This window comes from Pezoporus flaviventris, unplaced genomic scaffold (assembly GCF_033815535.1).
Source record: "Pezoporus flaviventris isolate CSIRO_AGI_PZ_B2104156 unplaced genomic scaffold, CSIRO_AGI_Pfla_v1 ptg000154l, whole genome shotgun sequence".
Lineage (NCBI taxonomy): Eukaryota > Metazoa > Chordata > Aves > Psittaciformes > Psittacidae > Pezoporus > Pezoporus flaviventris.
Genome location: NW_026892702.1, coordinates 1,790,181 through 1,802,682, shown reverse-complemented (window position 1 = coordinate 1,802,682; position 12,502 = coordinate 1,790,181). Strand labels below are relative to the sequence as shown.

At 46.4% G+C, this 12,502-nt stretch overlaps 2 protein-coding genes across 3 annotated transcripts in view; both read right to left on the bottom strand.

The window, feature by feature from the left end:
- The window catches only part of RPL12 (ribosomal protein L12), a 136,450-nt gene that overhangs the window by 68,486 nt on the left and 55,462 nt on the right, over positions 1-12,502 (bottom strand). The window lies entirely within an intron of this gene.
- Positions 1-12,502, bottom strand: part of PNPLA7 (patatin like phospholipase domain containing 7) — a 124,840-nt gene that overhangs the window by 88,041 nt on the left and 24,297 nt on the right. For both annotated transcript variants that reach the window (XM_061479747.1, XM_061479746.1), the window contains 5 exons: positions 12,022-12,122; positions 10,684-10,830; positions 6,305-6,382; positions 5,265-5,470; positions 2-133 (listed from right to left, as the gene is read on the bottom strand). In XM_061479747.1, the coding sequence (XP_061335731.1) occupies positions 2-133; positions 5,265-5,470; positions 6,305-6,382; positions 10,684-10,830; positions 12,022-12,122 (664 nt within the window). The remainder of the gene's footprint in view (position 1; positions 134-5,264; positions 5,471-6,304; positions 6,383-10,683; positions 10,831-12,021; positions 12,123-12,502) is intronic.

Below are 12,502 nucleotides of genomic sequence, written 5' to 3'. Positions count from 1 at the left end.
CCTGTAAACAGCTCGCCCAGCCTCAACCTCCATCCAGTCCAGGGCAAAGTCCATCTGCCTAACAAATGGGGACATCCTCTTCACCACAGTGTGGGCCACGCCGAGAACCACGCTTGGCTGCGACCGCATTATCCTGGAGGGGAGAACACAAGTGTTAGTCAAGAACTTCCCCGAAACAGGAATCTGTACCCACAGGCCCAACATCCCAATGCAACTTAAGACACACAGGTGTTAACGCAGAAGTTCATACATCTCTGTATACACACACTCTGCTGCCTAACCACACCACATCAGTGGCAACCTGACAAAGCGCAGGGCTGGCCAGCCTTTTAACCCATCCAGATGGAATGCCACTCAAAGGCTGCCCTGTCCGAGGAGCAGCAGGATTGAGTTAGCAGGATGCCAACTCAATCCTGCTCCCCGGCCCAATTCTCTTCCCTAAGAGAGCAGAGGGATGGAAGGAACCACTGAAGCACTTCTCTGAACCACCCTCCCAACCTCCCCCTTCTCCCAGGCCTCTTATGACTCAGGAAACATTCTCACTGCTCAGAGGATGAGCTCTTCCTGCTGTTCTGCACCTCCCAGTCTCTCAAACATGCATGTGCTCACTGCTCCCCCATGATTTTACATAAGGTCAGAAATGTATTGTATGTACAGCGTGATGCTCTTGAAAACGAGAGACCAGCTTGATATTTCAACTGTTCCCTTTTCCCTGTTGCAAAGAGCACAAAGAATTGAAACATCTTCTGATCTTCACACTCAGTCTTTTGAGTGATGCTCGGAAGTCTCTAGTAATGGAGACACCACGTCATTCCATGCCTGTCCCACGCTGGAAAACTCTGAGAAGGTTCTGCCAGGGCTAACTGCAAACACCCTGACTGCCAGGAAATGGCTCCCACAGACACCTGATAACTGCTCAGGAATGGCTTATTTCTCATTCCTTTCAGACTAAAGATCAGTGAGTAAGCATTCCCATTGCTACTGAAGCACTACTCCACAGGAGTGGACTGATTACACACATCTCAAGCTGGGGTACTTGTTAGGACATCTTATCTTTTCTGTTCCTGAGCAGCACCAAGAACAACTGACAGCAGACTACCAAAACTCAGTTATTTCACAGCAGACAGCATGATTCACAAAGGAGCAGGTACGTGTCCACAGAGCTGGTACGTGACGTGCACACACAGAGAGGTGAGGGAGCTACGGTAAAGCCACACATGGATTGAAACAAAGAGAAAAAATGATAACTACTTGGTATGTTTTCTGCATATTTCTGCCATAATAAAATCTAGTTAGGATACCAAACATAGCCAGGTTGGATGTGGCTCGGAGCAAGCTGCTCTAGTGGAAGGTGTCCCTGCCTGTGGCAGGGGTTGGAACTGGAGAAGCTTTAAAGTCCCTTCCAACCCAACCCAGTCTGGGATTCTATGATCGCTTTGCCTAGGTGGGAACTCTCACTAAGCACCAGCCATGTGAGCTTTGTATCTAACCTTGCACCCTGATGAACAGATGACAGCAATTTGCCGGAGCAATCCCAGGCACAGCTACAGGTTGGGCAGAGAAAAGATTCAGAGCAGCCCAAGGAGAAGGACTTGGGGGTGTTGGCTGATGAGAAAATGAACATGAGCTGGCTTCAGTGTGCGCTCACAGCCCAGAAACCAACCGTATCCTGGGCTGCATCAAAAGGAGCGTGACCAGCAGGTCCAAGGAGGTGATCCTGCCCCTCTACTCTGCTCTTGTGAGACCTCACTTGCAGCACTGCGTGCAGTTCTGGTGTCCTCAACATAAAAAGGACATGGAACTGTTGGAACAAGTCCAGAGGAGGCCACGAGGATGATCAGGGACTGGAGCACCTCCTGTATGGAGACAGGCTGAGGAAGTTGGGGCTGTTCAGCCTGGAGAAGCTGCGTGGAGACCTCAGAGCAGCTTCCAGTGTCTGAAGGGGGCCTATAGGGATGCTGGGGAGGGACTCTTCATCAGGGACTGCAGTGATAGGACAAGGGGTAACGGGTTAAAACTGAAACAGGGGAAGTTTAGATTGGATATAAGGAGGAAGTTCTTTACTGTAAGGGTGGTGAGGCACTGGAATGGGTTGCCCAAGGAAGCTGTGACTACTCCATCCCTGGCGGTGGTCAAGGCCTGGGTCGACAGAGCCTTGGGTGACGTGGTTTAGTGGGAGGTGTCCCTGCCTATGGGAGCAGGGTTGGAACTGGATGATCTTAAGGTCCTTTCCAACCCTAACTATTTATGAACAGAAAGGCATGAAAGAAGCATTGTCTTTGCCCCACAACAGAAACACAGTTCCTAACCCTGGAACACAACAGCAAAAGCAGACTCAACAGGAGCTCTTTACTGCCTGGATGTAGCACAGAATCTGCCCTAAAGTTTCTAACACATCAGATCTCTCATTCCTTAGTCCTGTAGCTGCAGCAAGAGACCAAAGCTGACAGTGGCTGTGGACCCACTGCAGCACACAGGGTGCTGCAGGCAGCATTCCTGCTACCTGCTCACCTTACCCAGTGCCTCCTATTCCTACTTTTTGCCATAACAAAGCTTCTTCAGCCCAAATCCCTGAAATTGAAACATAAGAGATTCATCTGCATCAATCCCAGTGCCACACTGAGCTCATCAAACTTATACCCCTGCACTCGTATGTGCTAGGAGGTGAATTAAACTGAACACCAGCTCCTCCATTCAGCATGGTTTAAAATCCATCCACCTAAAGGTTATGGAAAAGCAGGCCAGTTTTCCTCTCCTGCACTGAGGTTTCCATGTCCCGCACTCAGATACCTACAGACCCCCTTGGGTTTGAGAAGCTACTACTGCACGTGACAACATGTTATCTTATGGAAACCTTACCACATGAACCTAACTTGGAGCAAAAGACGGAGCTGGAAGAGGAACACCACGAGAAACACTGATAAACAGACAAGGCTAACCCCTCATCACACACAGAACACCCAGCCCAGCCCTATCCCCCTTCTTGCCTGATCCAAGAGTTAAATGAACTCCCTGAAAGCCCCTGACTGGTTTAGCTGACTGGTTTTACTCTACTTGCCTATTTACCACTCAAAGCCACCTCCCACACAGGCTGTTCGCTGCGATCAATAAAACCCATTTACTCCTGTTCCTCCCTCAAGATACGTATCTTAATACTTAATGCATTCAGAATGTAAACTACTAACAGGCTGCTTTTATCTCCATCTGGAGTGCTCTGTTATTTCACTCTGTGCTGTAGAGCTTCTACAAGAGTATTAGCACAGAAGGTAAAAGCCCACCCTCATGCACAAGAAATGAAAAGCAGGGGTTTTCCCCATGCATCAGCCAGGCTCCCTTCCTCTCACTTGAGCATCTTCATCTTTGCCCTTCTGCTTCAAACATAGCTGGCACTGGGAAAATTAAACCCCAAAGCATTGTACTGAAGAAGCCTGTTTGTAAAGGGAACCTGAGGCTTCTTTATTAGAAAGCTCCCCAAATACAGCAAGGGCTAAACTGGCATCTGTGGAAGCTTGGGACCTACGCAGATATTCATGGGGATGTGGATGCAATGTGATACTCAGCTTGGCTGGCAATAGCAAAACCAAATCAAACAATTCCTGCTTCTCTGGCAAGTGCACATGGCTCAGACTCCAAACTGAGAGATTTACTGAAGCAGAAACATGAGTCCCTCGTACTGCAGAACCTGAACATGTTCCCTTAGGAGAGCTGGTGACAGCCTGATTACACTGTTCCTCAAGAGACACCAACAGTTGCAGCGTAGGCACTGCACACTTAGTACATCACTCCAGCAAAACAGCAGAGCAGTTAAGGTATCTACTATATAATTAGGTGGTGTCACCCCTGTGCTTAAACCCTACATTTACAGACAGTTATTCAGTCATGTTACTACCAAGTAAAAGGCTCCTGCCCCAAAGTTGCAGTGAAAAGGACTGAATCTGTCGTCCAACATCCAACATGTAATTCTAAACCATGGGCCATTGCATTACTGTGCTTGTTGCCTAATGGCAACTATTGACCATGTTCTTTCTGCTTTGCCCTCTCATTAATTACTGAAAAAAAACCTAATACAATGCTCTAGGCAGCTCAAAGAAATAGAGTAATGCATTTGACAAGAAAAGAAAGGAATTCTGCAGAATAATGGAGGCTCTTGTCAAACTTCTTGTCAGTAAGGTAGGAGCCAAGAACCAGTTGTTCCTGGAAGGAAGGCTCTGAGCAAAGGACAAAGCCTGGTGCTGTAGAACTATGAGTACAGAATTTGGAACAAAAAGAGAAAGACAAAACTTACTTCTAATTTTATCAACAAGTTTTTTATCCTCAGAGTTCTAAGCAAAAAAGAACAAACTTGCAGAAACTTCATGGTTCTCAAAGACTTTCTACAGTGACACTTTCAAATATGGGAACAGAAGTGATATAAAGCTTGGGATTCAAGAGAACTTGCGAAGATGCAAAGCTGGAAGATCACATTGATCCTAAAATGCAGAGAATTGGAAACAGGCTTTTTAGAGGAGAAAAAGAAAGATCTGTAATAGTCCCAGAACAATGAAGAGCTGAGATGACTGACTGGTAAGGGCTTAATCATAGAATCCCAGCCTGGTTTGTGCTGGAAGGGACCTTAAAGCTCATCCAGTTCCAACCCCTGCCATGGCAGGGACACCTTCCACTAGAGCAGCTTGCTCCAAGCCCCTGTGTCCAACCTGGCCTTGAACACTGCCAGGGATGGGGCAGCCACAGCTCCTCTGGGCACCCTGTGCCAGCGCCTCAGCACCCTCACAGGGAAGAGCTTCTGCCTAAGAGCTCAGCTCAGTCTCCCCTCTGGCAGGTTAAAGCCATTCCCTTTGGCCTGTCCCTACAGGCCCTTGTCCCAAGCCCCTCTCCAGGTTTCCTGCAGCCCCTTTAGGCACTGGAGCTGCTCTCAGGTCTCCCCTTCAGGAGCCTTCTCTTCTCCAGGCTGCCCCAGCCCAGCTCTCTCAGCCTGGCTCCAGAGCAGAGCTGCTCCAGCCCTTGCAGCAGCTCCCTGGGCTCGCTCCAACAGCTCCACATCCCTCTTGTGCTGTTGCCCCAGAGCTGGATCAGGACTCCAGGGGGGGTCTCCCCAGAGTGCAGCAGAGGAGGATCCCCTCCCTCAAGCTGCTGCTCACACTCAGGGGATGCAGCCCAGCATTGGTTGGTTTCTGGGATGCTCTCCATCCATTCCCAAAATCAATAAATGATTTCAAAGAAAAAAGAAAAAAGAAACCAATATATGTTTTCACATCAGAACTCACTCATAGAAATGGGACTTGGAGATGGAGAGGAAGCTGCAGTCTCGATTGGCCTTGATGGTGAAGATCAGTGGTTCCCCAGTCAGGACTGCGAGCTGCCCCACAAGCTCTCCTGGGTGGGTAATGAACAGGCAGGTGTCCTCCTCCGAGTCTATCTTCCGCTGGTACACATGAAGCATCCCCGAAACCACAAAGCAAACATTAACATCCTGGAAAAAACAGAAGAAGAGCTCAATAAAATCCCCAAAGATTCTAAACCAATTATCACAGTGACAGAACTACCATGACCAATCTGTCTTCCACAAAGCTCCCTCTGGTTTTGAACAATTAGGTGATAAAATAAGACACAATAGTGAATTATTAAAAGCAGGTTATGAATATTTAAAACTAAGCAGCCACAATATTGACAAATGTGTTTCTCTTTGTATGGTTATGAAAATAAAGGCTGCATCTGTGAGATCTCGAGGAATAACAACATAATTGCAAATGGAGATAACAGGGTAATCGCAGCTGCACGGAGAGCGACATCCCAGGTCAGCTGAGCAGAACACAGGAGCTCTGGAACTGGAGCAGCCCCTCAGCTGCTTTGCAGAACCTGCTCTATTTACACAGTGTTACAATAAAGGAATCTCATTGTATCCTAAATAGTTTTCTATAAACAAATAACATGGAATTTCTATTGTATGGGGGGAAAACATACTGCAACTGAGAGACAGCACTGAAAGCCTGCAGTGTGGAGCATGGCAAAAGGCTTCCCTCACTCTGCAGCTCCTCCAGAGGGATGGAATTATGACAGCCTGTACCTTCTCTGAAGGTACCTAATTGCTGAACACAGGCACCAGAGACTCTAGCTCTGGCTACACTACTACTCACTGCACAGGAAGGCTACAAGCTGGGATTGCTTCACCTGGAGAAGAGAAGCCTTGGGAGGGGTCATGTGGGAACGTTTTATTTACCATCAATGTGTATAAATACCTTATGATGGGGGGCAAAGATTGAGCCACACTTGGGTGCTCTCTCCTCCCAAGGAGATGCTCACTCACCTGATCTCCCTGCCTCGACAGCACAGTCCCAGCAGTGACCTGGTGCAGCGTCACTTTGCCATTCAGCAGCGAAGGATCCTGGAGAGAAAGGGTGTAGAGGGGACAATTTACTGGTCTGTGCTCACGTAAAGATCCAAGATGTGAGGAAGCATCCAAAGAAAGCAAACAAGAACAATTACTAAAGACAATGTTATAAGTGCTTGAGTCTCTTTAAAAGATGGTGCATGATTTTTGTGCTTCTCTCCCCAACAGCCATTTCTTCCAGAAGAAAAACCAGGTTTAATTCGTTTCAATGATCAGACTTGGATTCTCAATGAGTTTGTATTTGCCAGTTCTGCCCCCAGGTTCTTTTAAGGGTCTATAACAAAATGAGATCCCGATCTGCTGGTATGAAAATCATGAAGCACGAAGTTACTTTCAAAGGAAGCTTCCCCAAAGTAATGAATCCTTGTGTCCCTGCCCATGCGGATTGCACAGGAGAGTGGGAATTTTCCTCCTGACTGAAAAGCACACGGGAGGGAGGGTCTGTCTAAAAGCTTGCCCTTGATTTAGACTTGAACCCAAACCCTTGCAATGGCAAGGAGCTGATCCAGTTAAGTGTCTCAGCTGATCAGAGACTCTTTTCCAGCTCATAAACTGGTCAGCACCATCATCCTGAGTACAGAGGGACAGCCAGCAAGCAGGGAGATAATGTTTTCTTTCCATCTCAAAGAACTGCCCATGCAATTTGGTGTCCACATGCAGTCAGCATCAAACCCTAGTGCTTGAGGCCACCTTTGCTTTGGCATATCTTCCACCCAAAGCAGCAAGTCTTCAGAATCTCAACATTTTTGGCTTTAACCTGCCAGAGGGGAGACTGAGCTGAGCTCTTAGGCAGAAGCTCTTCCCTGTGAGGATGCTGAGGCACTGGCACAGGGTGCCCAGAGAAGCTGTGGCTGCCCCATCCCTGGCAGTGTTCAAGGCCAGGTTGGACACAGGGGCTTGGAGCAAGTTGCTCTAGTGGAAGGTGTCCCTGCCCGTGGCAGGGGCTGGAGCTGGATGAGCTTTAAGGTCCCTGCCAATCCAAACCACTCTGTGATTGTATGATTTTGTCAGCATCATCCAAATAGGTAGGGGCAAAACCTCGGCTCAGTTATGTGGCTCTTGCATTAAGCTAAGTCCAGGACTTCCCCACAGAGGCAGAAGCACCACGAGCAAGAGCTGTGTGCACAGTGATACAGCTCAGCACAAGCCCCTCAGCAGAACCTGCCCATAGTCATGAACCTCACTGCAGCAGGAAACAACAGCAGAGACATAAACACTTTACCATTGCCATTGCTCTGCAGGGTTTCCTCTGCTCATTTTGGTTGGAAAAAATAGAGCAAGTGAAATAATCAGAATTACTCTTTCCACCTCCAGCTGATAAAAAGAACAGATCTTAATGAAAAAACAGTTTTATTGAAAGCAATCTGTTTGATGGGAACGTGTCCAATGCAGGAAACCTGACAAGCACCTGTCAAAATATTGCAGTTCAGCAATATCAACTAATTCCTGTGATGGTTCTGCTATATTTATACATTTATGGTTGTAGGGAATTACCGACTCTTATAGGCAGAGCTCTAACTATGGAAGTGTCTCACAGTAAGGGAATACAGGCTCCCCAGTGAGCTCTGCTTACCAGCAGCTTTCTCTGCTGCATTAGCTCCTACAAAAACTGTTGCAAGGATTTTCTTCGTGTCTCAGACTCTTAAAGGACTGGAGTACATTGCACACAAAGCTGTGCTCAGCACTGGAAAGCTTTAAGAGCAGCTGAGTCAAAAACCTGCCAGAAATGACTGAGCAATATTGGATTCTGCCTTGGGCATGAAAAGAGCCTGAAAGACCTCCAAGCAGACCTTGAAATCCTATTTTCTGTGCTATTACAACCCTGAGTAAGCAATGAAGGAGGTTACAAACGAGATCACAGACATGGTCCATCCTATCTGGCACGTACTCTCTTGAATGGGCCAGACCAGCAACCCCAAATCCAGCACCTCACAGTTACAGGGTTTGAGCTGAACAACCTCCCACTGACCCTCTTCAGCCTCCCCCAGCCACTTGCTTTTAGGAAAAGAAGTCACCAGCACAACTGAACCCATTTCACAGCAAGTTTCCTTCTTGGTGTTACTAGCAGAGGTTTGTGATGCAGAAGTGAAAACACAAAACACTTCTAAACACTCACCAAAAGCAGGAATTAACTGGGACACACCATTGTTTTGTTGTAACTCAGGCAGAAGATACACCCTGCAACATTAACTCTCATTCCTAACTGCAGATAAAGCTGAAAATATGGGAAAGTTGTACGAGATAGAAAACCATTTGTGCCAGGGATCCAAGGAATTCAAGTTATTTAAAACAAAAGGAAAAATCTTAATCCTGAAGTCAAATACCTAAAGGGCATTTGAAATAACACCACCTTCCTCCTAAAGCAAATGATCCTCCCCACTCTTTCTTACAGTCTCATAAAAACCCCACCTAACCAGAAACCCCCACCCCACCTGACATCATAACATCAGGGTTTGATTCATACTGATGGGCTGCTCTGAAAAAATGACAACTTCAAATGCCTCCAACCAGCTAAGAAATAAAAGCTCTGAGCTGATGTTTTAAGAGAAGAGCTCACAGGATTTATTTTCTTCCTCTATGAAAGCAGTATTGAACACATTTCAAACTACAGTAAGATTTTTCTTCCATTGCCTGGAGAAGACTTGACTTTTGCTAATCCTGCATAGAAAAACTAACACTGACCTTTAAATGAGATCCGGCTACATTCCATCCATTTCTTATTTGCTTGTGACAAACTGAGTTGTTACAACATCAAAGTCTGAAAAACCTCCCTTACTTCATTATTTAGATCTCCTACCTTATTTCATGATTACTTAGATCCTCATGCTACAGACACTGCCTATACTGGCACAGAGAAGCTGTGGCTGCCCTATCCCTGGCAGCGTTCAAGGCCAGGTTGGATGGCACTTGGAGCAATCTGCTCTAGTGGAAGGTGTCCCTGCCCATGGTAGGGGTTGGAAGTGGGTGAGCTTTAAGGTCCCTTCCAACCCAAACCAGGCTGGGATTCTATGATGCTGTTGCAAGTAACTTTAATCTGTTCACTTGTCAATTACTGAGAAATTTACTCTAGATTAAAAAAAATAAATCAGAAGTGCTGTAATTGGGAGCTTCAGTGATCTTGGAATTTTTGCTCATGATCCAAAAATCTAAAAAGGAAGACACCAGTTGTATATTGGATACAAACTTGTGTCACAGGCAGTGTGTGAGGCCAGTCCTGTCAGGAACAGGAGGCTGATCAGAACAGATGGAAGTAGCTAGTCCTGCTTTATTCCATCTGCCATTTAGGTAATTGTAAAATAGTCTGTAACCTTTTGTGAGCAGATAAATGCCTGAAAAAAAAACCCAAACTTACAATTAACCTAACAAGAGAGTTAACTCTCCTGCAGGCGACAGCCAGTACAGCACCCTCTGCCAAACCAGAGACTGCAGATCGGGCATCTCAAGCCCCACTGCTGGCAACTGAAGGATCACAACCAAGAACTGGAAGATGCAAGAGGAATAATTTGGAATGTTAAAATCCAAAAGTAAATGCTTCTAAGTTCTAGCAAGTGTTGTTTGGTGAGAGCTCTTGAAGCAGAGAACGAGGCTGCAGCAGCTGTGCCCAGGCCTCTGGCAGCATCCCACCCTTCAGGTAGTGAAATACATGCTGAAAGAAAACCAGGATAGTTGGGACTGATTGAGACAGATGCACTGTTTCCACAAATTGCCCTATTAGCTGCATGAATAGAGACACCTCTGTAGTGAAATGCAGCTGGAATCATAGGAATGATGAAAACAAACATTTTCATTCCTTCTTACAACAGAGAAGTGATAAGCAGGGGCTCAGCTCACCAGTGACACCTGCAAGGGCACCAACGGGCATGGCACAGTCCCTCAGCTCTGAAATGCACTCACAGCCCTTGGCCAAACACACAGCTTCAATTCCAAAAGCCATCAAGGCACTCAGTGCTGTGCCAACAGATTAATGCATTCAGCCATCACCTGAATGCCCTTACACCACTTCTTCACACAGGACATGAGAGCATGAAATTACAAGGCAGCAGAAATTGCACATTTACTTCTTACCCAGATAACTCTGTACACAGTGAGGAAAGATCCGTGCACTGCATTTCATAGGGTCTTTTCATATGGCAGAATAATGCAGATTTATTGCAGTGCTGCTAATAACTTCAACAGACCAGAGAAGAAACCACTCCGCCAGTCCACAGTATACCAGGGAGACAATTTACTTCTTGGTGCTTAGCAGAAAGAGATGAAAAGCAAAACCAAAGCCACTTCTTCCTGCAATCACTTACATCAAGTTTCATCAAGGTTGAAAGGTCTTTCTTTGCTGCTTCGACGATGGCATCAATATGTTTGGTGTTACAGACATCTTGCACAGCGCTATAATGGAAGACTGCTGAAGGAGCTTCTGCCACGGTCACAGACTTCTTCAGTATCGACTGCAAGAACAGGTACACAAGTATTGATTTAAAGATCAGAATTGGCACCTACCCAGCAAAAACTTGCCATATCATCTGTGTTCTCTACCCACAACTGGTGGCCTGCAGGAAAAAAAAGCTAGGCTTTTAAAAGCAACAGCTTGCTAACTTCATTATCCTGGTATTTCTCTGCAAGGCTTGACACTCAAGTCAAACAAAGTTACTCATCACAGCATGTGGAAGGGAGGAGTAAGAGACTTCTCAGAAACTGGGCAGCTGCCAGCTTGATAGAACTAAAACCTGATAGAACTAAAAACCGTATGGAAAGCTGAAGAAAGGATGAACTGCCAGTAAAGGTCACACTGAGCCACAGCTTCTCTTCAGATTTTGGTGTGCAGCTTTATAATTCAAAAGCACCCTTAACTTCCAGGTCAGTGTTCATAAAAACCAGATCGTGAACGGAAACACAGATTGATAAATCATGACTGAAAACCTGCAGGAAATTCAGAGGCTGAGACAAGTTTCTCATTTTTATTTTCACAAATGAAGCATGGTCTGACAAACTCACCTTTCCAAATAATCCTTTTCCTGAGTCAGATGAAGGCAATAATAGTTAAAGGGGGCCTATAAGAAACCTGGAGAGGGGCTTTGGCCAAGGGCCTGTAGGGACAGGCCAAGGGGAATGGCTTTAACCTGCCAGAGGGGAGACTGAGATGAGCTCTTAGGCAGAAGCTCTTCCCTGTGAGGGTGCTGAGGCGCTGGCACAGGGTGCCCAGAGAAGCTGTGGCTGCCCCATCCCTGGCAGTGTTCAAGGCCAGGTTGGACACAGGGGCTTGGAGCAAGCTGCTCTAGTGGAAGGTGTCCCTGCCCATGGCAAGGGTTGGAGCTGGATGAGCTTTAAGGTCCCTTCAACCCAAACCAGTCTGGGATTCTACGAATACCTACAACCAAGATGTTGCAGCAGTGTTTTCCCGTTACTTGCCAAGAGAATCTCCACAGAGTTTCAAGATCTGCTCCAGAAAGCCTGAACAGTCACCCAAATCTACTGAAACAACTACAAGTTAAAAGACACCAGCACAAGAAGAACAAAATCACAGCTCGTACAGAGTTGCAGGGGCAGTGCTTTGAAGTACAAGATATTAGTCAAACAACAACGATGTGCGGAAGCACAATACAAGCACCACACTGGGCTCTCCAAGGGTCAGGACCTACCTTGCCCACGACTGGGCCACTGGCCACATCCTCCAAGGCAAAGTGCACCCGGGCTCTTTCATATGCCATGTCCATGTCTGATTTTGCACCACTGGAGTTGTCTACAAGCAATACAGAAAGCTTTTTGTAAGCACTTCTTTTATTACTGCTTCTCAGAAGGTACAGAAAGGTGAGCAACATTGTTTGCTTTTTCATTTCTGAAGCTGACGATATACTAGAAAGTGGGATCCTCATACTCTTTTTTATTTCCCAGCTTGTTTTGACCCAGAAGATCTGATGGGAGCTCTCAGTCTGCTCATCTGAGCTCATGAACACAATACATCCCTAAATTCCCTCTGTTCAGAGTGCAATCATTACTTTGGGGTAGACAAAACAGGGCCATTTGGATACGAAGATTATCAGAAAGAGGCAAATTCACCAAACAGAAACTCCTCATTGCTTTCAGGAAATGATTGTTATGAACCTTTCCTCCACCAAACCA